At 35.0% G+C, this 12,641-nt stretch overlaps 2 protein-coding genes across 2 annotated transcripts; one reads left to right on the top strand and one right to left on the bottom strand.

Annotated features, from left to right (window-relative positions):
- Positions 1 to 240: 240 nt before the first annotated feature.
- Positions 241 to 3,387, bottom strand: LOC147501576 (meiotically up-regulated protein). The gene is made up of 7 exons (XM_086606621.1): positions 3,244 to 3,387; positions 3,129 to 3,165; positions 2,969 to 3,054; positions 1,680 to 1,775; positions 1,024 to 1,189; positions 749 to 911; positions 241 to 624 (listed from the first exon to the last, which is right to left on the bottom strand). Exons 1-7 carry the CDS (start codon positions 3,274 to 3,276, stop codon positions 549 to 551), a joined length of 657 nt encoding a protein of 218 aa, XP_086462747.1. The 5' UTR covers positions 3,277 to 3,387; the 3' UTR covers positions 241 to 548.
- A 3,875-nt stretch (positions 3,388 to 7,262) lies between these two features.
- Positions 7,263 to 10,067, top strand: LOC147501575 (signal peptidase I). Its single transcript, XM_086606620.1, has 3 exons — positions 7,263 to 7,508; positions 7,587 to 7,892; positions 8,985 to 10,067. Exons 1-3 carry the CDS (start codon positions 7,365 to 7,367, stop codon positions 9,726 to 9,728), a joined length of 1,194 nt encoding a protein of 397 aa, XP_086462746.1. The 5' UTR covers positions 7,263 to 7,364; the 3' UTR covers positions 9,729 to 10,067.
- The last annotated feature ends 2,574 nt before the right edge of the window (positions 10,068 to 12,641 follow it).

Raw genomic sequence — 12,641 nt, 5'->3', positions numbered from 1 at the left:
CAAGAGCGAAAGCAGCTTACGAAGGTGACATTGCTAATGTGGCTATAATGAGATCTATTATTATTATTATTATAGAGGAAGATCTGATCACAATTTTACACTCGTCTCGAACAAAGAATTTTGGTTAGGGACTTACGGGTCCATGAAATTATTATCAGCAAGGACAAAAACAGAAAGAAACTGGCGATGACAATCCCGATGCAGGTATAGAAGACGAGATAAATGAGCAATCCCCCTTCGTTGCACAAATATGAAGCATGTTTAGGCTTAGCAGGAATGCAAATCCTGTGATGATTCCATATATCCAGGTAGTATATTTACAGGAGAATAGAATTCGTTAATCAAGAAGATAAGGATGTGACAAATGGGAGAAAAACCCCTTGTATACATAAACTTTTTATATACAGTGCATAAATATTTTCCTTCTGCCATATTGAATAGGAAACTGTCCCTCCTACTGCAGAAAGGCTACCAAGCTTGCATCTTCTGGGACTATGATAACATGTACTGGGACAAATGACATAGGGAGCTTCAGTTTGCAATGTACATCAGTTGAGCATAGTTGGATGCCCAGTTTGAAGCATCCTCTTGAACATATCCATGCCGAATGAAGAATCTGATGAACTGTGCAACATAGTAAACTCATTCTTTAGTGATGAGCTTGCTTAGTTTCTAGATGCCAAAAATAGTATCAGGAATACCACATTTACTGTGCCAAGAGGTTGGAAGAAAGAAAAAAATAACCAACCTTGGGATGGTGATTTCATACGGAAACGAGACCCCCTCGAGGTTTGGCACAGGAGGAATGTGATCCTTTTTCTCATTAACAAATTTTATAATCTGAAACAAGACTTCCCGTAATGATGTTTCCAATGCTGCACGACGAGCGCTTCTATCCTCCAAAGCAATCTCTGGGATCAAGAACATTGTACATTAAATAGAAGCCACATCAAAGAGAGGTGCAATTTGGAACATAATTAAAAACTTAATTAAACATAAGACATTTCCTAGTACGGAATGTACCTCCTGGGTCTACTACAACTTTGGAATGATGAGACTTGCTAGAATGTACTTTCGGATGCTGTGCTACATTCAAGTTGACATACCACTGCTCCCAATACAAGCGCTCAATTTTGTTACTAAACCAGGTGGCCTGCTTGTTTTTCACCTCATAAAAGGCCAAACATATCTGCATCAATTATGCCAAAGTTATTTATAAAAGGTAGAAGCAGATAAGTTTTAGAAAAAAATTCAATGCTGAGCAGAGAAAAGATAATGAAATCCTAAAACCCAGTATTGACAACAATCCAAGGATGGAGCACAGATGTTTGATACATAATGAAAAATTACTTATGTGGTCTGTACGAAGCCCCGAACCACAATTTGAATGGCCATAACTAGCACTTCCATGATATCAACAAAATTGAAAAAAACTATGGTGCTTTGAATTTATAAATCAATGTTACCACATGTTCGAGTGCAATTCTAGAGGTTCAAGAGTCTTGGATACTTTCAGAAGTACTTGCAACTTCAAAACTAGAGGTAGCACTTATGAAAAGCACGTATTAGGAGAGATATGAGAACAGACATAAGAGTACTAAGAAAACACTGCACTGGCTTGATAAGAAAGTCTCAAGGGTTTGCAGATCATACAAGTAAATGGGTAACAGAGGACACACCTGACTTTTCTTGTTTGGATGTTTCTCCACCCAACCAATAAACTGATCAATTTTCTCCTCTATTTTCTTATCAAGTTCAACATCTCCACATTGCACCTACGTGATAAAAATCAGTGGTTAAGATTGCTAATAAAAGGAAAAGACATTCATTATCTCAGGTAGCAGTATAGCACCATGATTTTCAATTTATTCCAACAATAAGAGCATTGTTTCTCAGTTTCAGCTCAAAATGGACTAAAAACCAAGAAAATGAAATTAGGTACTATGAATACAAGTTTGGCAGGCTCAGACATCCCTATTTTAATCAACAAAGCAATAACGAAGCAAAAGGGAAAACAACAATGGATGACTGCATGGTGGACAAATTAACCTGGCGCACAACACAAAAGGATCAGAGTTGACGATCAATTTCCTACATTTCTCAAGGTTGTTATTCGGAAGAATCCTCTACAGTGCCGCACACCAAGTGCAGGAGGTTATATACTTCTATGCAAGGGACCTTAGATTTCTATTTGACCTCAAAGAAAAGTGGAAGACCGAGATGGTTTTAGTACAGGGAAGACCAGGAGCTAAAAAGAGGGAGATCCAAGTTCATCTAGAAAAGTAGGAGAAGTTACTTGACCAATATTTAAGTCTATATACAAAGCCCTAATCCCTGAAAACAAACCCATTTCCTCGAGGCAATTGTCGTATGATGTATAGCTCTCTATAAGATGTAAAATTGGAAAGGTAGGATGATATATGATATATTCTATTAATCTACGACATGACGAAATAAAAAAAGAAACACATCCAAACAGGACAGAACACTCACGTCTCAGAGGGACTTTGTCTCTTCCTATGTTTTTCCATTGCAAGTTTCCACGCAGGAGTGCAGGACAGAACACAAACAATTTTCGTGTGTACCTATTTATGGATGACATACTAATAGTCACCTATTCCATATGACTCTGTGTTGTTCATAATGATGTTTCAGACAAGAGTATCTTATGACTTGGGTTATCTGTAACTGCTCCAAACATGAACCTTTCTGAGTAGAACAGAAATCTGTTACGGAATACCACTACACCTAATAGCATTTAATCATATCATCATGAAAACAGACCACTTGTACAAGGTTATTATAGTTCTTGTAACGGACCACTCGAGAACACCCAACAAATAAAAATAAAAATCTAACACATTCCGCCCAAAATATTCCTAAACAAGCATATAAATACATTAAAAAAAAGTTATAGCTTACAATAACAACATGTACGAATTACTTCCAGGGAATCTAAATCACTCACATAAGTAATTTCAAAAAGTTCAGAGTCAACATCTTTGGGCCGCACAAGGCCTAAAGCCCTATGAAACACAATCGTGTGTAATATACCTGCCATCCAATTTCACCATTCATGGTTAAAAAGCAATTTAAAACTATACAACATAAAGTAAATTTAGTCTTACAGCGGAGTACTTCACGTATCTCGAAGTGCTCAACTTCCTACAATGCAAAACATGATGATGATAAGAAATTAGTTCAATTCTGGTAATAGAAGACAAAGTTAGATAAGTTAGTTACCAGTTCTTTGAGATGACAGACTTCGCAGTTCATGGTTATAGAAAGAGTTGGGACTTGGGAGTATTAGAATCCAAGTAATGAATGATTGATTAGTTATTATATTAGTTTATTACTCAACTCATCTGTTTGATAAAAAATTTCAAGACTTCAGACTTTTTGGAGAGTCCGATGTGTCATAACTCATAATAATTTACTAATGGGCTGTATGGGCCTCCAGGACTGTCAGAGGCAATTCATTCAGACTTGAAATGTGAGCTAGTTGAAAGCATTGTCACCAATTTGGGGTGCGTTTAAAATCCGAGATATTGGCAATGCGTCTGGTTCCAATTTAGAATCCGGGTTTTTCAAAAAAATCCCGTTTTAAACTTAAAAAACGTTTAAAACCCGAGATTTTGAAAATCTCCCGTTTAAAACTTTTTTTTTTTTTTTTTAAAATCTAAAAGAAAACACGAAAAAGAAAAAGGGGTTTTGAAGTTTACCTTTTTGAAGAGTGGGCGTTAGATTGACTTATTGAAACAATTCTATTTTGCTTTGGACTATTAATAATTAATTAGAAAATTTAAAGTTATTAACTTATTTGTAGAACTTGATTATGCCATTATGGTTGGTAATTAGTAGTATCTTATTTAGAGTCGTGTTTTGGTATTGAATTTAAAACTTATAGTATTTGAATGAGTAATGATAATTTGATACTTTCATGTATTTGAATTTTCTCTCATTTGTATTGTTTTTATTTTTATTTTATGTGTCAATTCTTTTTTCCACTCTTATAAAAAAAAATCAAATTCTTTATCTATTATATTCTTTATCATCGGTTTTTACTGTTTCTTTTACGTATTATACGTTTTTAAACCCGTTTTTATTCCCCGCGTTTTTTTCCGTTTTTTTCTCGAGACGTTCCGTTTAAAACACGAACTAAGTTTTTTTCAAATACACCGTTTTAAACCCGTACCGTATTTGGTGACTTGAAAGTGTTTTTGCACTTTGTACTCAGCTAGGAGATGTTTTGCGTATGTAGCTCTAATTATTGACGAAGTAGTTCTTAGAGCATCTTTAGGATAGACACTTTTCTTGCATCAAACACCAAATTTTTGAAAATTTGGTGTTTTTTTCAATTTCAGGAGAGTCACATGTTGATGAAAACACCAAAAAAACACCAAACCAAACACCAAATCGGCTAATATTTGGTTCCAGCTTTGGTGTTGTACCAAATCTCTCACGCGTTTTAACAAAACCGCATGGGCTTGGGCTGCTAATTGGGCTTCTATGGCGCGGTTTTTCCAAAACCGCGTGCTCTCAATGAAGAAACGGGCAAAAAACTGCTATATCTTTCTAACACTATAAATTGAAACACTCACACAATAGTTTTACACTTATTTTTTTTCTCTACTCTCTACTCTCTACTCTATACTCTTAAAACAACAATGGCTACAACAATGGTTAGTGAATAACCAAAAGCAAAATCTATAGGGGCTTCATGGATACAAGATTTGCTCTCACCAATAGTTAGTTAGTCAAGATGGTGTAATATAAAATGATGAACAAAAGTCAAACGATTTTTGGAGTAGGATTCTAAATGCATTTTTGCTCTTAGTTTTTTATTAGAGACTAGCAAAGATGTATGGACCATCGAATGTATGTGCACAATGTCAACGAATTTTTTTAAAAAAAAAATTGATTTGGAGGCACTACAAGCCTCTTCTAAATAGCAAAACCAATCCTCACATTGTTTGTCCATTACTTTATGCAACCTCCTAAACAACTCAATAACTTCTAATTATAAAAAACCAATTATATCAGAAAGTTTGGCATGGAGGATATCACAACCTTTGAAATCATGACGGATGTAACCCGTTTTTCAACAATTCGGTTGGACATTGTATTTTGTTTTCTGAAGTGAATATAATTTCGTTAGAACTCTAATCCCAAACGAAGTGAAGTCTTGGCTCAAATAAAAGCCAAAACCAGTGTCGGCTCGTCCATTAGGCAAGTTAGGCGGCTGCCTAAGGCCTCTCATTTGGAAAGGCCTCATTATTACTAAACTAGCCTTATAGTTTCACCAAAGATATTTTATCAAACCAAAGATATAAAAGTCATTCGATGCAACTAATTAACTAAAGGGAAATTATAGAGTCTTATGCGACTTTATAACACAAGCCAATATATGACTGCCACATGGATCTAGATAAAAGGCAACCGGGTAGATGGAAAGAAGTCGGATAGTCTCCTCTCTAAGGAAAGAAATAAAAAAAGCTCTCTCCTTGTTCGTCTTCTCATTTTTTTGCGTGCTTATCCTTTGTTAGATCCTTCTTCTACTTTGGGCATTTAGGATATGAAAAACAGTTGGCGAGCATCAATTTTGATTTCAAAGGCAGTAAGATGGTGTTGGAGGGAGGAAATTATTGAAACTGGACTGAAAATATGCATCTTGAGGAATTTTTGTCACGTGTAATTGTTGGTGGTATTCTAAATCAAGTAGGACTGTTCTAAACAATTTTGAGATATTTATTTTCGGAGCATTTTGTATGAACATCATTCAATTTATTGAGAAGAAAGTTTGCTTTGCAACGTTTGGATGATCATACACAATGTAAAACATGTAAGTTTCTCAGTCCTCACCGCTATTGTTTATTAAGATTTCTGGAAGTATACAAGGTTTTGGCGGCATTTGAAATGCTCAATATTTGCTACAGTCGTAATGTTTCACGCTTTCCTTTTATTTTCCGCCCCTTTTGTTGAAAAATATTATTTTAACCTTGTTTTCATATAATACCGACTGAGTTTGTCAATAGGTTGTACTAATCCATGTGGCTTATCCTGATTTGTTGTGTTACACTATCAGCCTAACACGTTGTGTTACCCTAGAAGGACTCTTAACTAAATTCTTTCTTTTCTCTCACTAAATTTTGGAGAGTATTAATTATGATAAGTACACATTCAAAAAGTTCATTAAAGATTATCATTAATCTAGCGGTCACAAATGAGTCATGAACTTATTTCTTTGTAAGTGTCCTCATTTAACCAACCTTTCTTTATTGAAAAAAACTATAAAAAAAGAAATAAATAATAGATATGAATAAATAACTTTCTACGAATCAAGAGTCCAACAATCTGTCTTCGTCTTCTCTCCATATTCTCGAGAAGGTAAGGTTTCAAAAAATAAAAAAAAATCTTTCATGGCTCCTGCCATGACAAAACTTGGAGATTTTCTTTCCAATTTACTGTATGTATAAAAGCTATAAAATGGGGATTACTTAATTCAGTAGATAATATGGGTTTTTACTACACTTTTATTTGACTTTTAATAACTTACACTATATTTTATTTTCCTCCATTAAAGACCCCATATTTTGTCTTTGCCTGAGGCCTCACTTTACCTTGAGCCGGCCCTGGCCAAAACAGAACGAATTTCACATTTTTATTGGGTCTGTTCAATTTTTGGGCAGCTAAATAGTTTTTCGAGACAGTTAAATAGGACACTTTCTCTCTTATGCTCTAAGATCAAACAATTAGAATGAATGTATGAAACAGAATTAAGGACAAAGATGAGTTTAATCTATCTTTATTGATTTTTGATAACAGTTTACAATTCAGTTTTTTTCTCTCTCCTCTTTGTAATAATTTTTTTTGATAATGAATGAATGAATCCCTCTTCTACTCTTTCGGTCTTTATATAGTGTTCTGATTTAGTTTAGACCCAATCGATCTTTAACATGTGTTTTTTGTCTTTTTCTTCTTTTCCGCTCAATCCCTGCAAATGTTTAAATGTTTAAATGTTTAAACATTGACCCAAATTTTGAAATATCTTGTGTCGTTGACAACAAACAGTTGCATTGTCCACAAATTTATTCTTAAGCGAAAACCCACAAACAGTTGCCTTGTCTGTTTGCTTCATCATAAAACACACACTCTCTCTCTAAACATTATCACAAATTCTGCTTTCCTATCGGCTCCCACCGTTTATGCAACTGGCATTTGGATGGCATAAATATCGATCTACAATATATCGTGGCATTTTAAGTGGCATATACGATAGAACAGCTCAAAGGACACAATTTGTTGAATATACCAGGAGTAATCCACGGTCTCATTTTCGTTGACAAACAGAAGAAAAAAAGAGGATGATCCTCAATCACAACCTTATCACACTCTCTCTCCTCCTCATATCCTCTCAAATCCTCCTCTCTTCAGCATTCAACCTTTCCACAATCTTTATTTCATCAAACTCCTTCCCCACCGACCCTCCACCTCCTCATTTCTTACATGTAAGTCCCCCAATTCTCTGTTTCTTTATATCTTAATTTCATTTCAAGACCCTGATACTTATTTGTTTTTAATTTCAGGACATATTGAAATCAATTGCATTGAAGAAAAAGTGGAAACTAGAAGATATAAGGATCAGTAAAATAACAAATTCTCAAACTAGGACTTCACAGAAATACGAGTTTAGGATACGAATTGGGAAGAGTGATTTACTGTTTAGATTTTCAGAAGAGTTGAATAATTCATGGAGAATGTTAAAGAAAAATGGTGAGTTTGGTAGTTTACTTAGTGGGATTAGTTCTAAAGCTGTGTTGGGTAAGTTTGAATTGAATGGACCGTTTGAATTACGCGTCGGTGGTGATGATGAGCTCAATTTAACTTTACCGGTATGTTTAACTGACTATTTTTTTTATTTATTGTTTATTGCGTTACATTTTGCACTTGTTTAGTGATGCAATCGATTAGTGATATATGCCATTGTTGATCAATTAAACGTTGGTGAGGTTTGGTAGTTATGGTGTTGAACTTATCTAGAATACTTAGTATTTTTAAGGCAAACTCATTTCAGCGTGCTATTTTAATTGGGATACAATATATATGTGCTGAGTCAAATCATCAATGCTTGTAAACCATAAGTCTTTCGATTCGGGAATGAACGAGGACAAACCGGACGAACTATGGGCTGTGTTCTTGTGAGGAAGATCTGCCAACCATGGGTTATCATTCTTTGATCCTGAAGTAGGACATGGGGACACAATTAATAAATAAAGAAAGCTATTACTATTCTTTAGTTACACAACTAATTTTGGGCACAAAACCTTCCTTACAAATTTATAAATATTAAATTGGAATATATCATAGAGTTGTTGTAACTATGTTAATAAATTATTTTAAAGTCTTCTAGGGTATAGAAGAAACCCTAGTTTAGTTTGAGATGGTATGCAGAGTGTCCATGCGTCCGACACGACTGTTTGTGTGTCTAACACGGATCTTTTAAAAAATATGAAGTGTCTATGTTACTTAATTTCTGTTTAGCAATCACATGAAATCAAGATATGAAAATGATAAAAACAAAAAAACAAAAAAAAAATAAAAAAAAAATAAAAATGGAAAATTGTAGATCTATGAGATGTTTATCCAACTTAGCCGGTCATCAATCAAAAGGCTTTTAAATTGAAGAGAAACATGTAAAAGATAATGATTTCATCTCTTAAGCATGTCATACTTTAAAATGCATACTTTAAGTATGTCATCTCTTAGCCGGTCATCAATCAAAAGGCTTTTAAATTGAAGAGAAACATGTAAAAGATAACGATTCCTGGTTTTTTCTTATCTTTTTTCATAGAGTTTCCCTTTTTGTAATCTTACTTTGTGCTTTAAACGAGAAGAGAAAAATAGGGAAAACTGTAATGTTTCAACTTCAAATTTTACTTGAATAAAATGGCAAATGTATATGTACCTGAATGCTCTTTCTGCAGTCGAACACCACACATTCTGGTTTAAAACGGTTGATTGTCGGTGAAGGCATTACAGTAACAGTTGAAGGTGCTCGAGAAATCTCATTATTTCATTTGTCTGATTTTGGTTTACCAATTCATAGAAGCAGGGGAAATAGTGAAGACAGAAATCACTATTGGCCGTCACGGGAGTACTCATGCATGCCATTACCTCCTATACACATTTTAGGATCAGCGTCACTACTTACTTACAGGACTCGTAACCGTAATGCTTATATAGAGACAAGATTTCTGTCCGCTGGTATACTTCAATTGTTGCCAGAAAAGTGTTACAGTGGACCTTCTTACAAGAAACGGGCATGTTCCATAAACAACATAAGTGAGAGGTTAGATCTTTTAGAAAAACTTATGAAGAGCATTCTGGGTGACAGACTCCGCCAAAATGGAAAACAAGGCTTTCTCAGAGCAAAAATTACAGCATCATCTGTTGTCCGGTTCGAATTGGAGCTGGAAAGAGATATATGGGATGATGACTTGTACTGGGGTACTTTGGCAGAATGGAGATCAAAGCCCACAGCTGAACGAATTCAATTTGAGGTAGTGGCAAGGATGGAAGGAGAGAGGTTGATGCCTCTGGTGGTTAAGAAGGTGAAGCCGTTAATTTCAGCTCATTCCACAACGTGGAGTACTCTAATGTCCAATATGTCCTTTACAAAGTTCCCATCTTTCGTTGTACCTCCCGAGGTTCTCACATTAGATGTGTAGTGGTAAGAAAGAAATGTTTACACATTCTATTTATTTTTGGGAGCATTCAGGGGGTCAGCCAAGATAACATGTCATATGGTGTTATTTGTATCAATTTCCTTGGCTAAGTGAACGGGAGAAGCAATTGTTTATAGGAAAAGATAAGCGTTCACTTATCTGTAAAATTGCATTCATGATAGAGACTTCTGTGTAAATAAAAGATTCACTCAGATTTCTGGGACCAACGGGTATTTGTAAAATGAACTGTGGCAATTTAGAAACTCTAGAGAATAGTAGTTGTAAAATGAATACTTACCTAGATACTGCTTCAGCTATCTTTTATTTATTTTGTTTGCAGAATTTACCTTTTTCTGTCTTTTTTCTTTTACATCCTGCAAGACCACTGTCAGTTTCTCCATTCATATTTTGATGATATAATCTAGGTATATGTAATATACATGTGATGCATAGTGGTCTTTTTTTGGTAACTGATGCATAATGGTCCGACTATTCTGAAAAAAATTGTTTCCCCGAGTATATGCATACAAGCTGCTATCCCTGCTGATCCTGGTTTACTGTGGTGTGGTTTAGTTGATGGGGGTGGACACAAATACAAACCTGGAGAACAAGGGAAATTGATAGGGAGAATAGTTATCGAAAAAAAAAAGATAGGGAGAATAAGTTCGTAAGGCAGGATGCTCAGGTGGTCATGACCTGAGTGCCGCCAAACCAATAGCATAATGGAATATAAATTAAGCATGCCTTTTAGCTTCTGTCATATGAAACAGAGACTTGCTGTTTTGTGCATGTAGCGACCCTCGTTTGGGCCTTCTCAAAACGAGTGAGCATGAACATTTTCAATTGTTAGAGGATAATCTCGGTATATATAATTGACAAATTTTGGTAAATATGAAGGCGAGGGGTTCGTCGTCAGACTCAGAGAAGAATGCCGAAAAGGACCAAATCCAGTAGAAACGTAGCTGCCATTTCAATACTTAGAGAACTTTTATCCTTATTGTGGTTGTCGATAAACCTGCTCCATCCTAAAATCACCCTTTGTTTAGTTCAAATTCAAAGTAGACAGCCGTAATCTCCTTACACCCTCGAATATCCTATGAGTAAAAGAACAAACGATAGCACTGTGACTGTGCCAGATGCGCAATCAGCAAAGCTTTGGGCAATTTACTAGCTAGATAGGATACGGGGGATGTTAATCTTAGCATTACTGAAGTAAAACTGAAAAGTATCTTGCTATAGATCACTCCCAAAGTATGATTGGATTTCTGTCCCGTTATTCGGATAAGGTATCTATAATTAAATCTGAATTATTGAGCACATAGAGGACAAGTTAAATCGGCATCAATTATTATACAATTCACACCAAGAACAATAGCGTTTAGTATTTATTGCAAGATTGGTTGAGGCATGTAGAAGCATAACAACTAACACAGCCTCTAGGTTGTTCCAAAGGTCATCAACAATAAGGTATATACATTTCAAGGAGAGACATGGGAACAAGAAGAAAATTGTACACAAGAAGAGAAGCTCTTGTATAAAGAAAAGTTTGGGTTACAAGTGGCCGAGTATTACTCTTATCATTCTTATGTAAGTGATGGTGATTCACAGACTTGAGATTTGCATGAAACTATTGAGTTTGGCCATAGATTTCATCATTGCGTTTGCCGAAGCAGTGAGGATTGTTCTTAGGCGTGATGCATTCAGCATATTATCACCAATTCAGACCCATTCCTCTTTCCATCTCCCTCTTTTTGGTTTTCTGCCCTGAATTCAGGGAACAGTCATCGGATGGTTGTTTCTCTTTTAGTGTCAAACGTTGTGTTTATAGAGTTTCTTTTTAACTAATGTAATTGGAAGAGGTATTCAATTAACTTTTGCATTAATAAGTCAGTATTCCAATGCATTATTCATGTTAGTCCTTATCCTTAGATATATGTTATAGCTATACTCTCTTGACTTTATTTTTTGAACCTTCACAGTCTCCAATATTTGTTAAACACTTGGACTAATTCCAAAAAAATAAAAGGAAAAATCTGACAAATAAGAAATTGACACTAAGGAAAATCAGACAAATAAGGGATTGACAGCTTCTTTGTTGGACATTTATTATCTTTTTCTTGGATCAGTTTAGCTTCTAGGTTTATGACTCATTGTTTGGTCTTGGTGTGGAACGGAATGACCAAGACATTGATAGAGCAACCAAATTTAGTACAAATGAACGCTACAATATGGGTTGTATAATAAATTTGTATTTTGTGTTAGATTTACCTTTGAAATCCAACCTTTTCCAAATGGATTTTATAGGGCCAACCAACTCGGGCTCAAAAAATAGGAACCAAACATTGGGCCAAACTAGATGTATAGATGGGTTGCTATTGAGTTGACTCCAAATCCAACCCATCACACGGAAGTTTTAACCATCCACTTGAGTTTCATCTCAGATGTAATTTGAGCTAAAAGCCAAAATAAAGCTCGATTTCATCCAACATAGTATGAAGCACATGAATATAACACTTAAACACAGGTTGGTAACTTGATATAGATTGAGAGAAATCAATAACAAAATCCGTCAGCCAAAAACAACCAAGTGATAAAACCTATGTACGTAAATTATGCAAGCTTTGAGGGGCTTCAACCACTTGGTGGATGATTATACTTAATATTTAATAGATATATATATTATAGCTATACCCTTTTGGCTCTATTTTTTAGAGCCTTCAAAGATACTCTAATATTTTCACAACACGTACTTAAACTAATTACAAAATTTAGGAAAAACCTTGCGTTGTAAGGAAAGCTTCTCCCTATTACCAAGTTCTCTTTAACCTCACCAAGAGGAGTCAATATACTTCCATCATTATTTAATACCGAAAAAGTAAAATAAATAAATAAACAAAATTTAGCAAGTTTGGTTAA

The sequence above is a fragment of the Coptis chinensis genome, chromosome 4, assembly GCF_015680905.1.
Source record: "Coptis chinensis isolate HL-2020 chromosome 4, ASM1568090v1, whole genome shotgun sequence".
Classification (NCBI taxonomy): Eukaryota; Viridiplantae; Streptophyta; class Magnoliopsida; order Ranunculales; family Ranunculaceae; genus Coptis; species Coptis chinensis.
Note: the sequence above shows the minus strand (reverse complement) of the source record. Positions and strands in the feature narration are given on the sequence as shown.